Source organism: Aplysia californica, unplaced genomic scaffold (assembly GCF_000002075.1).
Source record: "Aplysia californica isolate F4 #8 unplaced genomic scaffold, AplCal3.0 scaffold00185, whole genome shotgun sequence".
Classification (NCBI taxonomy): Eukaryota; Metazoa; Mollusca; class Gastropoda; order Aplysiida; family Aplysiidae; genus Aplysia; species Aplysia californica.
The window spans coordinates 1,142,968-1,162,050 of NW_004797455.1; the positions used below are offsets into that span (position 1 = coordinate 1,142,968).

Genomic DNA, 19,083 nt, shown 5'->3' on the forward strand with positions numbered 1-19,083 from the left:
CTACCCGTCTCATTATTGTCTCAGACTCCCAGAGCATCCTGCGAAGGGTTGAGAAAGGCCTGCTTAATTGAGTGAAAGGATGAACCCAATACAACACTCATCACTTAGAGCCATCACGTTGATATTCTGTCCTAGGCACTGTGGAGTGAAGGGCAACGAGGAGGCTGATGGGCTGGCAGGCAGTGCCGTGGTTGATGGTGAGGTGAGATTTGACAAAGGAGAAGTGTTGAAGACCATGGAGAAAAAGTTGCGGGATGAGGGAGACGGCGAAACACCCAGCAATCATTAGGATGCGGGAAATTGGGATAGAGAGGGGAGAGGAAGAAAGGAACAACTATCTGGAAAGGAAAGATATCGCCATAATCAGACAGCCACCGGAACAATCAGTGTGGATACCTTGCGGGCTTTGGTTAACTGAGCACTTATGGACCTGTTCGGTGTGCAATGACGTTGTTGCTCAGGACAGGCAGACAGGCAGGCTACATAGTAATACATTTCATCATATACTCTGTGGACACCTCATTCTTTTTCCTTCCACTCTTATAGATAAGATAAGGTAAGTTAAGATAAGATAAGTTTTAATTTGTCCAAATGCTTTTTCTTTGGTCTGGTGTTTCACCACACATAGATACATACACACGCGCGCACGGGCACACTCTCTCCCGTACGCGCACACACACAGACATACACGTGCGCAAACCATACATACACATTTTCCTACACATCCTCTCTCTCTCACACACACCTGTACACATACACACTTATAAATGACCTTGTTGTGTTGCGTGTGTTCTAAAACTCTTACAAAACTAAAACATTTGGATGAAACACAGGATGTACAATTTGGTTAGGGATGGGGAGAAGCCTACAGGTTAGGGAGGCGTGAAGGAGTGGGGTAGTCAGTCAGAAGCCTATACCACTTTTTGAAATTCCTCTCCAATGCAGAGAGAGCCCTATCAGCTGTAGGCCACAGACTCTTTCTGCAGCATGTCTACAGCTAATCCTTGCAGGCTCCTTCTTACTGCTGTCTTTCAGCCACACCCCTGATCTTATGGTAGGTGTAAGATCTAACACATTGCCTTCTCGGATAAGGGCTAAAAATCTCAGTAGGCGTCGGCCGCCATCCGGGCAAAATTCAAATTTTCCTACAAACTAAAAATATTTAATGTGCCACGCGCGCTCATATGACCTCATGCAGTTTCGAGCGCTGTAAAACAACAACAACAACAACAACAACAACAACAGCAACAACAACGACAACAACAACAAAGCAGAGAGAGACTATGCATGGGCATCATTGTGAGCTGCTCTCTTACACCTGAGGATCTCACCTTGAAGTTCTCACTTTCAAATGTTTACAGGCTTACGTTGTGAACTTGAAGAGAAGTTTTAACGTTCTTGACCAATTTGCACTCCTCTTTTTGTACATGATTACAACTATCATCCCGCCTCCCAGCCAGCCCCAGTAGTGCAGGTGATTACAATAAACTTCATAATGCACATGGTTTGAGTTCAAATCCGAGTAGTGTCAGAATTTTTTTTTCTATCTTTCCCATACCATGTATTGTTTTTTTTAAACCTCGTCCATTACACCAAAGACCGATACAAGGACTTTGAGTACGCTGCCCGCAAATTTACAATGCATGTTCTCCGCCACTGGAACCCTCCAGTTTGTGTCTTGAGGTAGGAGGATTGAGGGGATAAGGCCCTAAAGTCCCGATTCGGCTCAAAATTATGGAATTTGAGTTCAATTGTAGGTATATTTTTAGCTTCCTCAGCCTCTCCTACAACTATTTCATCGCATTAGAACACCCCCTCCCCCTGATTTCTTCCCATACCGGTCATGTTTGTCACCACCATTTCCTAATAAAGTCAATATATTTTATTTTTCTTTATCTGCCGTTTTCTCAAAACGCGACTTTTCTCTATACTTTTTTAAATAACTCCACCATTTTTCATCCAATCTTCATGAAATTTTCACAGAATGAAGAGAAGACGTAATATAAAAAAAGTTGTCTGTTTAATTTTTGATAGAGTCTATATTGAATAGATTTTTGTTGGTGGTGTCTGAAGTGGATTTTCACGGATTTTTTTTGCAAATTCGAATACTACCTCAGGAAAAATTCATGAAAAATTTTCTAATTCGCTGAGGGAAAAAACCACAACAGACAGATTTTTAGATATACATGTAATGTTTTTTAACATGTATGCAAAAAAACAACAAACCCATACAAATAATTTCCAGGAGCAATAAGGTCGGTATTCATTACGTAAGACATGTCAACAAAATCCAATATGTCCGCCGTATCCATGGAAACGAAACTTTTTCCTCAAATTTGATGGTGGATTTTAAGACTCCTTACTATGCTTGTTATATGTGTGAAATATGGTAATCCCCCCCCCCCCCCCCCCTTTTAATGAACTTCCTCTCTAATTTAATACGTAGCGAAAAGAAATCTAGGCAAAAAAACAACAACAAAAAACATAGTAGAGATACTGCTCTTTTTGGCATGTGGGTTTGTCTGGACCGTTCCTTTGTCATGTTTAATTTCGTCTCCTACAGTCCAGATATCCAGTTCACTTCCAGTTGGTTCGTTCGAATGTTTCCACAAGTTTTCCACACCTCAGAGCTTTATTTCCTTGAACAGTGGTCAGATTAAAAAAAACATTATTTTAAATTACTACGCAGCCCATTTATTAATTTGCCAGTGCGCACTTAACTTTGCATGGCACGCCTGTCCAAAGGCCAGCGACTAAACAAAAATATCATTATCTTTTTAAAATTTTGATTCAGTATACACGGGTGATCACATGCTCAGATGCAAGGACAAAAGGATAGAAATAGAAATAGGACTAAGAAAGTGGCGATAGATGGGACACACCTTAAATTAAGAAAGCCCAGCGGAAACATCACAAGACAGTCACTGCAGTGGAACCCTCCAGGAGCACGAGGCAGGGGTAGGCCACGGGAAACATGGAGGAGGTGCGTGGAAGAGAGGCATTGATGATGATGATACACACGGTGATGGAGGTCGCCGCTGGTAGAATCTAGGTCCACTTATTTACTTTCCTTCTGTTGTCTCTGTCTTACTTTTTTCTAGCACTAAAAGTAAAAGCCCATTATTGTGTCGAGTGTTTCTTTTTACTCCAACAAACTCCAACAAACAAATCATGTAATGTAGGGCGCGGGTTAAAGGAAACATTAAAATTTATTATAAAATGGGGGAGGAGAAAGGGGTAACAGTACCATAAACGAGAACAACAGAAGAAGCAGCAGCAGCTGCAGAGGCTGTCACAGCATTTTAAAGAAAAGAAGACAGCCTGTGGTAGGGGTAGTCGTTGATACTAATAACATTGATACTATACAGTTTCTATAAATGAACGCACATTTGGCAACGCTGACGCAGGCTTCTGCACTATTCATGTTAACTTTGGTTCGCTGGGTTTTTTTGTTTTGTTTGTTTGTTTTGTTTTAAGCTGTTGTTGTCTCCCCCCTCCCCTTTTTGGTTGTTTGTTTTTTACAGGAGCAGTTAGAGGTTCCATTCGTTGAGATGTTTAAAAAACAAAAATATACACATGTATTACACTCAAAGGACCCTACAACAACTGTTTAACATCCTTGATATTAATATTATTGTTTTAAACAATAATTCCTTCTTCTTCATTTCTTAACAACAACAGCAGCAGCAGCAGCAGCAGCAACAACAACAACAACAACAACAACAACAACAACAACAACAACAACAACAAAATCACGTTGTTTTAAAAAAAATGAATTATTTTATTCATTTTAATGCTGCCGTTTCTGTCGATGCTACTGTCACCAGGGTTACTGTGACATCCCTACAGCGAAAATAGCAGTTTGTTTTGCTTGTTTATAATAAATGGGGCCGGAGGTGTTTTCGCATTCGGCGTATCACGTGATACATATTTCAAAATGGACGCCCACTCTACTTTCGATATCATCTTCCTATTTGGTCCTTCATTACCGGTGGGTACCGTTATCTAACGTTTTGTGATGAGAGCGGGCAGTATTGCTTTACTTTTGTAACATTAATTGTCATTTCGACTACCGTCATTTCTTTCTTTTGGGTTGTCAGTAGTCAAGCGGAGGTTGCTCTTACTTTACTGGGTTGCTGTAAGACTTGAGACTTGAGACGAATATAATGTAGCGTAGCGTAGCTTGTTGATGAATGTAACCGAATGTTAATTAAGTATACCAATTCGCTTAGTTAACTTACTGGAAAGCTAAAAGGAGAAAGAAAAAATAGAAGGAAGGTAAAGGTATTTGGATATTATACTAAATTCTATTAAATGGGCTCACAGTTTGAACCCCCCCCCAAAAAAAAAAAAAACTTCATGTAGATATCTAGCCTACATCTGACGATGTACTTGTTGTGTGTGTGTATTCTGTAGCTATTTGTTAGTGTTACGACAGGATTACAGGGATTACATGTCATGCTGTGTGCAATGGCTACCCCCTCCCCCCTGAGTGTTCAATGTCTACCCCGCCCCCCCCCTCCGAACCCACAGAGAGCACAGATAAAAAGAAGCCTCAGTTTATTGAATTAAATGACTCAAATGACTGTCTGTGCTCTTTTTAACATTGTGTTCCCCTACTTTTCATATAGTTTGCAATAACAACACCAGGCTATCATTAAAAACATCATTAGGCCTATTAATAGCCTAGCGAATGACTTTAAAAGCAATTATTTTAAAATAGATTGACTTGCTTTTACTTTTACTTTTAGGCGTTCTTGCTTCATCGCTTAAGGCTCAAGATTTTTATTGAATTAACACTTTTACATTTGATTGTATTTTCTTAGAATTATTTTTCTTTTAAATTCTGTTTTTGAATTGATTTGTTTCAGATGAAGGAGAGTTACCTTCCGAAATCTATCCTTTCTGCAGATTTTGTATCACTGTGTATTGAAGAAATGTTCCATCAAAATCCACAATTTGGGCTGAGAGATGCTGCTCTGAAAATTGTTCAAGAGTTGAAAAAGGTGAGGAAAGCTTGACAATTTTTAAAAAAGGGAATACTGTGAAAGTATCTTGAGGAAGTTATAGTTAGAGAAGTCCACATGGGCCGTTCACTAATAAGAACAATGGGGAAGCGAAACATTTTATTATGCGGTTTCGAGGACACTTGATTGATGTAAAGGTTTGGCATCTGTTATCTCTGTAATTATAGAAGAAAGAAAACAATAAGGCATGGGTAGACCCAGAGAGACTTTTTGGAAAAATCTGAACTGATGGGTGACGAGGAAACACCAGTATGATTTATGTTTTTTTTAGAGCATCTGAGCGGAAAAGTGAATGGAGAACCATTTCTGCAAATTTTTTGTTTCAGATCTGGTACCATATATTATGATGATAGTATGAAGGGGCTCATCAGACCGAATGTGATTGGAGTTTGATCCACTGTTTGTCCTGGGTATGGTTGAAGGATGTTTCAGCTTGTTTTCGCCCAGGGGTTGTGGTACTGAGATAAGTCTTTTCAAATAAGATCAAAGTACTTGACTGAGTTCCTGTGTACTACTCTTTGCATTTGAGAGTCCCAAAAGAACAATAACCCTGTTGTGAAAAGCTGCCAGGGAAAGACGTTATAAATATATATTACTCCCCTCGGAAAAATAATCTGGGCAGTACAAATAATTTAGTTTACTATTGAATTTGGCTTGCAGGTTTTTTGTAGGTTAAGGGATGCTAATTTCTAGTTGTAAAATTAGATAACGTGAAGCAGTGCTAGCTCAAACAAGTGTGACTCAATAACTTTGAATACACAAATTTAACTGAACAGATTTTTGTCTCAATTTCTGTTCCATATTATGATATTCTTTGTACTTATTATGCATGAAACTTGAATCAAAATGGGAGTGACTCACAAAAGTTTTCTAGTTTACTTAGTGGTTCAACAAAGTGAACAAGATGCCAGTAAAAAATGGTCCTGAAGGGTTTAAGTTACAAATGTATCTACATAAGAAGGATACTTGTGGAAGTTTGTTGTGGTGTTGGCTGAAAGAATCTCTTTTGGGCTGCCCCTATGTTCATTTAAGGAAGCACAAAAGAAGAAGAGATTAGAGAAGCAGTCTGTCTGTCTGTCTGTCTGTCTGTCTGTCTGTCTGTAGTATGTCTGTCTGTCCGTCTGTCTGTCTATTTGTCTGTCTGTCTGTCTGTCTGTCTGTCTGTCTGTCTGTCTGTCTGTCTGTCTGTCTGTTTTGTGGAAAAGTTATATTTTAAAACATCTGAGAATGAATCTCTACATCATTGACACTGACCAGAAAAATGAAACTTCAGTTCAGATTTTTTATTCATTTCCTTTCTGTCTTTTCAAAGTATGGTACTCACAGATGACTTTTCATTTCCAGTTCCGAAAATGCTCAGGCCAAACCAGAACTGAAAACTGAATTGAAACCTGACTTTACACAACGTTCTATTTGTTGTTCAACCGTTCTTTTAACAGGTCATGTTATTCACCAAACATGTATCGCTTTGATTGTCCAGATGAAGATGCTGCCTGGGATTTATAGGCGCATATGTATAAGAGATGAGTACACAAAAAAGATGAATTGTAAACCTTGGATATAAAAGGTGGCATTTCAGAAGTGGAAAGTTTTTATTTTGTTTTTTCCTCAGAATCGTCAAGTAATTGTTGATGGCAAACTTTTACTCAAAGCAACGAGAAAGAGCCTGGTTCAAACTATTAAGAAAAAGGTAAGAAAAAATTGGTAATGTCTTTTTTTTTCATTTATTATTGATGTTATGATATTGGTATGTTTTTGTTAGACCTAGCTTTGGAGTTGTTCCTTCTTTTTGACCCATTCAAAAGAGTATTTGTAAGCCCTGGTGTGTATAGGTCAGAGATTCTTTAACTTTCCAGATTTCTTCTCTTAACTCATGATCGAGTGCGTGCAGTTCAATAGACCTACAGAAGCGATAGTTGGCTACTCCTGAGCTCTTGTGGGAAAAGGCAGACAAATGGAAATAATAACAGTAATAATAAATATTTGTTTTCATATTATATGGATATTGTGGTCTGAATGTGAATCGAAAGACTAAGCTACAGAGAAGATAGAGCGTTTTATTATCCTATGTGAAGGGGTAACAATAAAGACAGGCACACATGGCTCAAATAATATGAGTAAGTGTATAATGTGTAGTTCACAAGTGAACAACTTTACTCTCTTTATTGAAAAGAATGAAGATATTACAATTGCATCACAGTTTTCTGTGTACCTTCATGTGGTATGGTTGCATTTTTAAAGCGTTATTACTTGCCTTTTATGCACCTTTATGATTAAAATAGGGATGCTCGAGCCATTATGACTGTCTTTTGAGTTTTTGTATTTTTGTATTTCTGTTGTTTATTTTACATCTTCAAGCAACATATTTTGGATATCTATATATGTGTGTATGTATATATAAACACTAAATATATTATCCAGGTACCCTCCTGCAGCATCTTACTTGTGAAATTATTGCCCGTTGGAGGTTTCTCCCAAGTCATGTGGTCTTGGCATTCCTCTTGGACCATGGAGAAAGTCTCTTTTGTAGAAGATGAAACTACTGTGAAGAAGTGGTTTGATTCATCCCTGCAAAAGATTGATTTCCAGTCAGAATATGGTATGAACGGGTGTGAACAGATGTATCCTTTATTAGTCTTTATGATCTTTCATTTTTTTGTTGGGGGGGGGGGGGTGTTGATGAATGGTTCACTAAGAACATTTTGTAGTTTTAACTGTAATTGTTATGGAACACATTATATTTTTACTTCTTTAAAACAAAACAACTGTTGCTTTTTGGTTGCTTGGATTTCTTAGTAGACAGTAGAGTTAAATGTTACAACTTTAATGACGCTATAGTTTAGAAACAGAAGTATGAAATTTGGAGAAAACCCCCCCACATTTCTTTAACTGTAGCGCTTACAAATGTATAGCACTAGGCTGACAAAACAGAAATGGAGAAAATGGTAATTATGAAATGAAAAGCAATTTTGATATATATGTGTAAAGCTGTTTAATTATACCCTATTGTGTTTTGAGTAGAGTGTGTGCAGATAACACAACTTCTGATAATCTCACAAGGAAACTTCAACACCAGCATGTATTTTGGCAATGCCTCTTTGGGAATGATACTCTTTTAAAAAAACAACTGACTTTGTTTCACAAGAATATATGTGAAATAGCACTGGCTTAATTTTTTCTTACATTGTACTCATTTCTTGATGGAAATCTGTACTGTTATTAACCCTAATAAATAATCCTCAAATCCTATGCTCTGAAATGTTTTAAAGCTTTTCTCCTATGGTATGAACAGTTGAAGACCCAAAACCAGATGAAGGCTTCCAAGTGCAAGAAATAAATGTCCCTTTATGTGCACAGAGCCACTTCAAGGTATCAAAGCTAAAACTTGATTTAACCTGTTTATGTGATAGTAGCATGTAAGTCCTCTAAAATCTATAGCTTTTATTTTTCTCATGTTAAAGTTTTAAGCTTTAAAAAATTGCCCATACCATTCAACTTTCAAGTCTGTTTTTCATCTGTCGTCAACTTTTTTCTTCTTCCTGAAGTTATGGGATCTATACTGGCATTTTTGCTTTTTGCCAGTGAAATGGTAAATTGTTAATGTAGGATAAAGAATCCTTTTCTTTATCTTTTAAAATTTTAAAATTTATTTTTATTTTAAACCACACATTATCATTACCATAAATAAAATATGTGCATCTTCTAGCTGTTTAGGCCCAGAAATATGGTGCAGACGTAAAGACCAAGAATTAATTCTGGTATTGACAGCTTAATTTAATTGGTTTTGCTAAAATCTTCTGTTTCTTCCTCCATTAGTATGAAATGCCAGGTCTCCTCATTCAGTGGGAGGCTTTGCTGACTGAGCAGGGGGACCTTCACCCACAGCTTCCCTCATTGTGTGCAGAGTGGGTGAAGAGGAACTCCTGTGGACATATTGTGGTTTTACGTGCTGCAAAGGATGTTGCAAAAGGTAGGCCTATATTGTTTTCTGAAAGAAAGCATTTTTTTCCCGGCTATTGTTGGTATGTAACTCATCCCAGTTTATTTTTAAAAATTGTTTTCCATTCTTTTCCCTTTCACTAGATCTCAGGGGTAGTCAGTAACGGGTTCTTCATGCCCTCAATACTTCAGATTTTTATGCTGATAATCAGTTCTCTTAGTCTTACCAGAATGTAGTGTCCTCAACATTTCAGGTCACCTGTGCTATGTTTGAATTGATACTGACCACAGTCTCATCAGTTTGGGGAGAGAATTAGTGTAGAATTTTTCTACTGACAGGCCTGGTTTTCTTTTTTAGTGTTTAAGTGCTCTAAGCATGTTCAATTTTTGTTTTTCTGTTTCTTTTCTTGTCTGAGGAGATTGGAATTCAATCTTACCCACACTATGGTTGTGCATTGTCTGTGGAGAAAAGTCAAAGTTATCAACTGGTCATGTTTATTTGAATCTGGGATTAAAACTGGTACTTCGTTTTGAGGGACCAGCGTTTTACATGTAGAATTTTATGACTCCTTGCTCTTTTGTTTGAGAGTAGATGCATCACTCACATGGGCAATGTTCTTTTGTTGTGTACTGTCTTCACGGTTTTATTTTATTCAGAGAAATTATACAGTAAAAAGGTGGTTGGCGGGTGCTCTGGCTCTGGTGTGGTTTGCTTCTTCTTTCCTATCAAACATCTATAGTCCTTATCTCCCCTCCTTCTTTTTTGTGTTTGTTACTCTCTTGTAACACTTCTAATCTTCGGCACTTATTTATATGACCTTATTGTATTGCAAGTGCCGTAAAACACTTACTAAAATTATTTAAAAGATTTGTCGTATGGTTATTTCTGTTTTTAGGAAGAATGATGTCCCCTGATGCTTCCCAGTCCCTCCCTCACATTCTCAGACAACTCACACAGCAGGTAGGCCCCTACAAGATATTGTTGTTATAGGGAGTGGGAAAAGGCACGAGCTGGAAAATTTTATATTAGTTATTTTTTTATACTTTGTAAAAGGGAAATATGTTTCTCTGGGTACAGATTCCTTTATGTGTTTGTATTGATGTACAAATATACTTTATGTCACATGGAAGAACATGGGAATAGAATATGTTTGCTGAGCTTCTGATGCTTTGGCTGAAAAAGGTCAATAAACTTTATACTTAAAGACACAAATAGTTTCTTTAAAAAGAAGTCATTTTTGTTCTGTAATTTTCTGCATTTCTGCAAGTGTGTAAAAATAGTGAACAAATAGGAATAAAAGGACACTGGTAATGGTAATGCATCTTCCTAAGGAGAGGCTCTATTGCAAAAATGTTTTGCACTTTTCTGTCAAGGAATAACTTAAAAGAAGTTTGATTTCTAGACATGCAAGTTTTTACTGAATATATTATGGTTCTGTAGGTCAAAATATATTAATAATAATAGTTATAATAAATTGCATATAGCGCATTTCCACAAAGAAGTGCTCAATGCGCTGTACAATGATACAAAGAACATGAACAGCGCACAGCTCCTATAGTAATCCTCTTTCTTTCTCTCTCTCACTCTGTCTCTGTATCTGTCTGTCTGTTTTTCCTCACGCTCTCTCTCTCTCTCTCTCTCTTTCTCTCTCTCTCTCTCTACAGTACATCCTTGAGTTAAGACAATCCCACAAAACTTACCCAGACACCTTCGTACACATTGATGACATCACACTATTGACACAGTCATAAATTGTTACAGATCAGAACAGCATGAATAAACAATACTGAGAGAGTTTCTATATTTAATTTCTATTAAGATTTCGTTTCCAACTGAAATTAGTTCAGGATTAGATATAGTTCTTTTTTGATAAGTATGAAGTTTGACAGGTTTTTGACAGTTCATTAATATTGGCCTTGTGCAAGTTATAGACCTTGTCAGATTTTATTTTAGTTTTTGTCATTTTGAAGTTAGGCATACTCTTTGCTCCTGGATGTCAATATTTTTTAAAGATTAGTAGACCATTTGTGGAAATGTGGGCTTGAATAGTGAATGAAGTATGAATAATGAATGGAAAAAATGTTACCTCTCGATATAAGACTTTTTGTCATATTAGAGGCACTCCAGCTACTGGGAAGTTGTGTGGTGGAGACTATTGTATTCATACCCCAGGCTCGCTCAAGGTGACAACAATGTGCAGTACAGAGTACAAGTGTCTGATATTGTACAATGTATTTGCATCTCCCAGACACTCCCATGTGCCTCTATCAGATATTCATAAATACTGGGTTTCTGTAAGAAACACTTTGTTCTTACATTACATGCTTGTACTCTAGTGAGACACTCATTTTGAGGAGACTGAAAAGTTTAAGTATCGGAATAAAGCACCCGTTCTTGGTGTCCACAGATTGGTCATCCTGTGTATGCTCTGCGCTTCTCGAGGAACAGACCAGGAAGCTACAGCCTTCCCCCTCAGCCTGGTGTTTTAGCTTTTCTACAGTCCCAGCACCTCCTGGATCTACATGGTGAAGTAAGCTCAGCTTGTTCTTTTATCTTGCGACCCTTTTAACTTTTAGAATACAGGTCATCAGTGATGTCTAGCTAAAAGCAAATCTATAAATGATTTTTTTGGTAACAGTAAACTCTTTTGATATTAAAACGATCACTTTTGACTTATGAATTGGATCAGATTTTTGTTTTTGTAATCACTCACACTGCTTAGCACTAATAACAAAAATCTAGTGAATTTTTGGAAAAAGAATGAAGGTGGGATCTGTACTTGTCAAGCCAATGTTGGTCATGTAGTCGTCATAAATTTTGTTTAATTGTGACATCATGACAACAGTTTTGAAAAAATAGAATAATGTTTGTAACAATGAACAGTAAATAATTAATCTTCAGAAAGCACAATTGTAAGTGGAAATCAAAATCTTTGAAAAGATTTATAGAAGCTATTGTGGTTACCGTGCTTCTCAATGATCTAGTTAGGTTGGGAGTGGGCGTCTTGTGCAACTTTACTTGCATTCATACCATACTGCCTATTATTGTCTTTGTGGTGATGGTAGAAAGACTTGTATTCATACTGCCTATTATTGTCTTTGTGGTGACGGTAGAAGGACTTGCATTCATACTGCCTATTATTGTCTTTGTGGTGACGGTAGAAGGACTTGCATTCATACTGCCTATTATTGTCTTTGTGGTGATGGTAGAAGGAAGTTAGTTGCTCTCCAAACAAAGTTATGAATTTGTGTTACGGTATGTCATAATCTTTCCGTTCTCACTAAACTATTCATAAATCTTTTCCTCCCTGCTTTTCAAGTATACAATCACCTTACTGTGTGAGTACCTACATTGTCAGTGTATTTCCTTGAGACCACTCAAAGATTTGGAACCATTTGACTCTGAGGCATGTTTTTTGTTTACAGAGTACTGTGTATGTCTTCAATGACCTCGACCACATGAAGATGGCACAAGTAGCAGGTGTAAAACACTTAAAGGTTGGGATTTTTCAAATCACTTTCACTATTGGCATCCTTATTATAGAAGTTTTAGTTTATGTTGAGAAGGTTGAGAGTACAAAAGGAATGGATAAGCTAGCTCAGTGTGGAGTTTTTGCTTTCATAATGTAGCCTTTAGAACTTTAGAATGCCTTCTGTTAAGTTGAAAAAATATCTGTAATGTAATGATGTAATGGAGGTCTTTTTTTTTAAAGGAAGAGTATTCATTTCTCATTGTAATACATAATGAGGCTAATTTTTTAACCAACAGATTGGTAGTGAGAAGTTTGAGCTCTCCCGAATGTACTTTTGACATCACAGCTTCTGAATTGTATAATTGTCTTTCACTTTCAATTTCTCACTGAGTAACTTAAACTGTTTCTTATGAAAGAAGAAAATAATCTAGTTTACTTTTACATCTTTGAAATATTTTTTTTTCTCATCCAGATGTCGACAGCTGCAAGGTCTTCAAAATGGGTCTGTACAACTACACAATGTGCAGTTTATGAAAAGATTGCATATGTCGCTTTGTCATTTGAAGTAAAAGTGTTCCTGTCTATTTTCTCTTTTTTTGTGTGCATGTTTTTTGGTCCTGATTTCCGTCTGTTCTACGCTTAACTTTATCCATTGTCATTGCCATGTTCATGGTGTCATCTTTGGTCCATAGGTTGATCAATGATATTCCATAGTTAGTTTCGATGTCTTCTCTGAGTACGGTATTTATTTCATAACCACACACTCTCTGATATTGTCAGTCCACATACTAGTCTGTTTGACTCTCCTTAGTTCTCTCTTTGCCTCCTCCAAAGTTTTGAAGGAGATTATGTCCTTGTACAAGCACAGGACATAGTTACAGCATATGTATTTTGTTTTTATTTGAATTTGTTTTTCCCAAGGGGTTTTCTTTTCATTTTTAATTGTTGGAAGACTTTTTTTGAAAGTCTTCAAATTTTAAACATGTGTTGGGAAAGAGATGGAGGTTTTCTGAACCTCCTGCCACGAGCACAATTTTAAAAAATTGCATTCCTTATATTTATAGCCTTTGATCTCTGGTCTTCAGATTGTTGTGATCTGTGACATCTTGTGCATTGTGAAATGTTTCTTATCATGTGGAGTGCATAATATATGATACAGTTACCAGTCAAGGGATTAAATGTACTTTTATTTTTGGGCTGTGAATATTCTTTTATCTGAGTATTTAAGAACTGCAGAAGACAAGCATACACATTGACGTGAGTGAAAAACAGTGGTCTTTTATCTGACTGTATTTATTAAAACTCTGAAATTGTATTTGGGCTATGGGCCTTCATTTGTGCACCGAAGAATGACGAATATTATTATTATAAGGTCAGTTTTAAAATTGCTTACTGATATACTTCATATGTTAAAGAGGCAATTTAATGTTTTCAGATTGTTGATGGACCGTGCCTCATTCCTGCTGTTCCTGCCATGCTCACCTCAATGTCTGTGGGGAAACCCCTTGGTGATCTCACTGCACCACAGCCGGTCCGAGTGCCTTTGTACCTGGAAATATCTGAGAATCGACAAACTCTGTGCGCTTCTAGACAATACAGTTATGGCTATGAGGAGCATGTGTTTACTGAGAGCTGGGATTCATTCCTTCAGTAAGATGCAGAACTTGTTGTGAATCATAGATAGGAAAAATACTAGAGGTAGTAAAGGTTACAGCAGCTGTAAAATGACTTTGTTGTTGAAGCTTGTCGCTCTTCCAGAAGCACATAGATCATTTTGAAGATAGTGCACGTGGCCATTTGAGAGGACACCAAACTGAGAAAAGTGTTAAAAAAATTCTTGGGGTAAAGTCAGAGAAAAAGAAAGTGTTTATACGTCAGGATTAAAAAAGTTTTACTATACAAGTAACAATATTGCAAGCATATAAATAATAATAAGTTTAATAGAGCTTTAATTTTCCTGCTGTAGACTTGCAGAATTTTTTTCAAATCTTAAATCAAGAAATACATACATAGACTCTTTAATTCCTGAGAACTCAATCGAGGTACAGCTTTGTGTTTAAGCGTCCATGTTTGTTATGAGATTCATGAGTCTGCTATTCCCTCATCTTGGAAATTTTTGCCTTGTAATAGCAGTGTACATTAAACATATAATAAAAATGACTCGACTTTCTTTATATCCCTGGACTAAAAGTGTCTATTTTGCAATATTTTGTAACTCTTTTTTTCCTGAAGCTACCATGAATTACACCTCTTCTGCTTCAAGTGTGCTATTGCGATTATGAAAAAAACATGGGCCTGTTTTCAAGCACAAAAAATAGGGATTTTCATGGTCTAGAGATACAGTGTTTGCCTCTCAGTCAAAAGGTCCCCGATTCGAAACCTGCCAGCAACAACAAAAAAAATCTGAAATTTCCTTCTTTGTCGTATTTTCCTGTACTCTAGTCCTGGTTTGTCTTCTGCTTTTTTCTCCATTATTCCTCTTCTCCCCCCCCAGCTCTGGCCCCTTCTCTTCCTTACTCTTGACTCTTTTACTGCTACTCCTGGATCCTTCTTACTGTTGTCTTCTTTCAGCTACACCCCCTGATCTTAGTAGGGTAGGTCAAATCAAACTCCTATCCTTCTCAGATAAAGGTGAAAAATCTTGGAGGTCCTGTGTGCGTTAAAGATCCCTCTGTGGTCTTAAAATTGATGAATAGGCTTGGGTCACCATCCCCGCAAAATTCAAAATCAATTCGTACTAAAACTTGAAATACTCTTGACAGTATAAAAAAAGATATAGAGTAACTTCAAAATCGGAATGTGGCTGCCAAACGTGAAGGCGAGGGACCCTTTGTGTGAGTAGAAAAAAAAACGGTCGCATATACGTAAAAATCAGTTGCACTGCAGGTAAAAGTGTTAAAGAAAAAGCAGTTGACTACCCCTGAGATCTAGCAGGGAAAAGCAAAGAAAGATGCACAGAAATGAGCTAATAAAAGTCTGAATACTAAAAGCTGTGATAATGTAACTAGTGATATATGCGTTCTTCGCCACAGATTTCAAGAGCGGTTTTCGTCACAAGTGACTCCGATAGACTGCCCAAGAAGCAACCTGAAGAAAGTGTTCCGTACAGAGTGTTCTAGCAGGTCAGCCACTTCAGTAACCAAGAGAAAGGCAGGTGTGACCACTGTCAGGTCAGCTGATGAATGTGATCCCAATATTCCCAGCTGGATGACCACAAAGCTCAGGAGGCAATCCACCCTTGAATCGACAGTGTCCAGCTCAGACAAAGAAGACAGTAAAGAATCTGCTAGTGTAACCTCTCTCAGGTAACCTTGAATTGCTCTGTGGCATATTCTAAACCTGACAAGTTTTTACTGTGTTCATGTCACTTTTATATACAGTCGACTCCATTTATGTTGAAGTCACATAGCTGATCTTTGGTTTGGTCAATCTTTTTCTCGGGCTCCTTGTCTTTACATATAAAAATGAAATGATTATGTTGGATTTAACACAAACGCTTGAGTTTTAATGACTTTATACCCCCGGCTGCAAGTATTCAATGGCTGAATTGGTTGTGGTAGTGGTATTGTCAGATTAGAAATTAGTTGGTTATTTTGCAGCAAAATTTTGACATGTGTGATACTTCACGTAAAAATACACGTAGAGCTGATCGATGCAGTTGGCCTACACAGTACCTTGATGAAACAGTGAGGGGAGCGAGTGTGTTTGACACACGGCAGCTGCTTCCTGTCCCCTTAAGGCCAGAGGGCTTGGTGCGCTGCAAGATATTGAGTAGGCCTAACTGGGCTCTGTTGCAGTGCCTATTTTGTCTTAAAAAAATAACATTTAACATGCAGTGCCATTTGAATTTGATTGGATGGGACTACTCTGTGTGGGAGATCAGCATTCAGCTATAAATCTGCTGATACAAATCAAATATGGAAAATCAGTGTTTAGTATTAGATCTGCTGAAACAATCAAATGTGGCTTTGCACTCCTAGAGCTTGCTTTGTTCACTCCATCCCACCGTAGGAGGTTTCTGTACTTTGTGAGAACAGAATTTTTTAATGGTCTCTATGTGTTGAGTTGATCTCTAGACTTACAAGCAATGTACACAATGCATCTATTTCTTAGCATGTTCTTTTACTTTTTAATAAATTTCTTTTGAAGGTAATGTATTTTTTGTGACCTTGGTTTCAACTTCAAGTAATGTTGAATTACAAAAGCACATTCTTTGCAACTCACAAGTCATATGAGTCATATGTTTTCTTTCTCTTCATACGGTAGTGGCAACTTTTTGAAAACTTGGCCCTCTTTATTTGCAGGTCTTCAAGAACAGTATATCTCATGACAGAAAAAGAGCTATGTAACATTGCCAGACAAGTTCTATCAGAGGTACTTCCCATGTTTGTCTGTTTACATTTGTTAATGTTCTGACTGTGATGACCATATGTAAGTCAGAGCAGTCAGTCTCTCTTACTGTAGCCTTGGAGCTAGGGCAAGGCAAGATCAGGATTTGGGCTTTTTGTGTGTTTGGCACAAGTATAGCAAATAGAAGTTTTTTTTCTTCAGTTTTGAAACTTCTGCTCCGCTTAGTCTCAAGGTAAGCAATTTCACAGGTAAGTCTAACTGCGAAATTTCAATTTCACAACAGCCGGGGCCAAAATATTCAGGTTGTGTAGTTTTGGTATCAGAAGCTTTATGATTTATATATAAAATGAATACTGGTAACAAAAAAATAAACTGGAAAAGCCAAAAATTTCAGAGGGAGCGATAAATTATTGTATGTGTATAATGCCCTTTTGACACTTTGCCCCCTATGGAACACCGATCAGAGACAATGTCGTCTTTCCCGCACAGGATGTCAGTCGAAAACAGTGTAACACAGCTACAAAAACAATGGAGGAATGATCTCTCTTTAGACTTATGCACTTGTAACAGCTGGAACACTAACACTAACACCCTTCCTGAATGATTTTTGTGGCCCTTTGAGCACAGAAATCAGTAAGTTTGCAATGATTGGAGTGAAAATTTTTTAATATGTCAAGTACATTTAGTGCGAGTGCTGCTTTATAGTGTCGCTATGATAGGCGTTCGAGTGATGAATGTGTGCAAATGGCTTTAGATCCAATTCCTACTCCTATTCGGATGAGCATATATGTGGTCGTCATGTTCAATTTTCTGAAAATTTCATAATGAAATAAGCATTTTTGCTGAGATATGGGACAAGCAATCATGTCCCCCCAATTCCCTTATATTACTTATAATTCTGCTTCCTGGTACCGGCTTCTGTGGTGTAGTGGTTAGGCACTTAACAGTCACATGCAGGAGACCTGAGTTTGATTCCCGAGGGGAGGGAACTTTTATTGGGTGTCTCAGTCTTTCTGCTGGTATGTTGTATCCATCTTCGCCCAGGTTTGCCCTGACAAGCATGATTGAAGACCGTCTCCTGAATGTTCTGAACTGTGTTGATGGGGGCATAAAAATACCTGCATTTAAACAAATTTTGTTTTGGCTTCCAGGTACGTGGGGCGAAAAAGGTTTTGAACTCTGCCCTGAGTGGGGAAAGAGTGTAAATTATTTAAATTATACACTGTAAGATTATTTTAGAACAGGGACATACCATATTTAGTCAATAGTGTATTTGGACCAAATTAAATGATGGGTAATCAGGAAAACTTGTACTGCTCTGTACAAAAATAGCTTCTGTCGTTATAAAGCCAAAGTTCATGTCATAAGAAATACATGAATACTGTGATTATCATTATGTATCACGACGCAGTGGAATCAGTGGACATTTTATAGCTTGTTCATTTGTCTTGCTTTTGGTGAAAAAACCCCCCGAATCTATAGAGAACAGAAGTCAAGATATTTGCGATTGAAGGAGGCCTGGTTTCAGAGGTAAATTAGCGAGAAAATGGCCACCAAAGTTTGGCAACTTTCAAAGCAAATTTACATTTGTGGGCCTTAAATCAACATTTTTCACTAAAGTCCACAAAGACGTGTTTTAAAATGGACAAAAATTCGATAAAAATTGGCAAACGGACAGAAAACGCCAGTTTCTTCGATTTCATTAATTTGACGAGTGCCTGGTTTCACCACGATGCCTCACATAGACTATCATAATAATAGTAATAAATTTCACTCCATTCTTTTTTTTTTTGGTATTGAGCCCAAGTAAATTTGCATATGTATGATCTGTTCTTGCTAATATGCCTCTCAGTATAGTTTTCTCCTTTTTTTTCAGGCAGGGAGAGAGGACAGCATGGAAAAAAAGATTGAAGATAAAGATGCTGGTTGACCTCAATTGAGGTTTCATCTGATGTCTGTGGCGATCTGTTCTAATACTTCCTGTACGTTTAAATTTACTACCAAGTCTTTCTCTTTTGTCGAAACATTTTCAACGAATAAAATGTTAATGAGTTTTCCTACTTTTGTGAGTACAAGGTTTTGATTGTTTAACAATAAATGTTTTTTGAAATATATTTCAGTATTGTCGCAAAAAAATGTAAATGACCCGCATGTGGCCTGTTCAGCCCGAGTACTAGCCACACAGTCCACATGATTCAGGTCAAAGAGTTGGCCTCTGTGTTTGACCTGGACACAGCTAGCTGGAATTCTGTCACAGGCTGAAGTTTGGAGATGCCCTTGTACTGTAGTTAGGC

The 19,083-nt window shown here is 37.5% G+C and overlaps 1 protein-coding gene across 2 annotated transcripts; it reads left to right on the forward strand.

Annotated features, from left to right (window-relative positions):
• The first annotated feature begins 3,882 nt into the window (after positions 1-3,882).
• Positions 3,883-18,849, forward strand: LOC101861583. Of its 2 annotated transcripts, none has more exons than XM_005098532.3 (14): positions 3,883-3,991; positions 4,872-5,006; positions 6,640-6,717; positions 7,449-7,626; positions 8,320-8,396; positions 8,844-8,997; positions 9,863-9,927; positions 11,375-11,497; positions 12,393-12,464; positions 12,912-12,941; positions 13,875-14,089; positions 15,472-15,744; positions 16,744-16,813; positions 18,666-18,849. In XM_005098532.3, the coding sequence occupies exons 1-14, from the start codon at positions 3,938-3,940 to the stop codon at positions 18,717-18,719; spliced, it is 1,578 nt and encodes a 525-aa protein (XP_005098589.1). In that variant the 5' UTR covers positions 3,883-3,937; the 3' UTR covers positions 18,720-18,849. The 2 variants fall into 2 exon arrangements, with proteins under 2 accessions (XP_005098589.1, XP_035825704.1); XM_035969811.1 differs by having other exon boundaries at positions 3,915-3,991; positions 4,912-5,006.
• Positions 18,850-19,083: the final 234 nt, after the last annotated feature.

Coding starts and splice junctions, on each gene's coding strand:
- LOC101861583 (XM_005098532.3), top strand. CDS start 3,938: ATGGACGCCCACTCTACTTTCGATATCATCTTCCTATTTGGTCCTTCA. Junction 5,007..6,639: donor TTGTTCAAGAGTTGAAAAAG/GTGAGGAAAGCT, acceptor TTTTTTCCTCAG/AATCGTCAAGTAATTGTTGA. Junction 16,814..18,665: donor CCAGACAAGTTCTATCAGAG/GTACTTCCCATG, acceptor CTTTTTTTTCAG/GCAGGGAGAGAGGACAGCAT.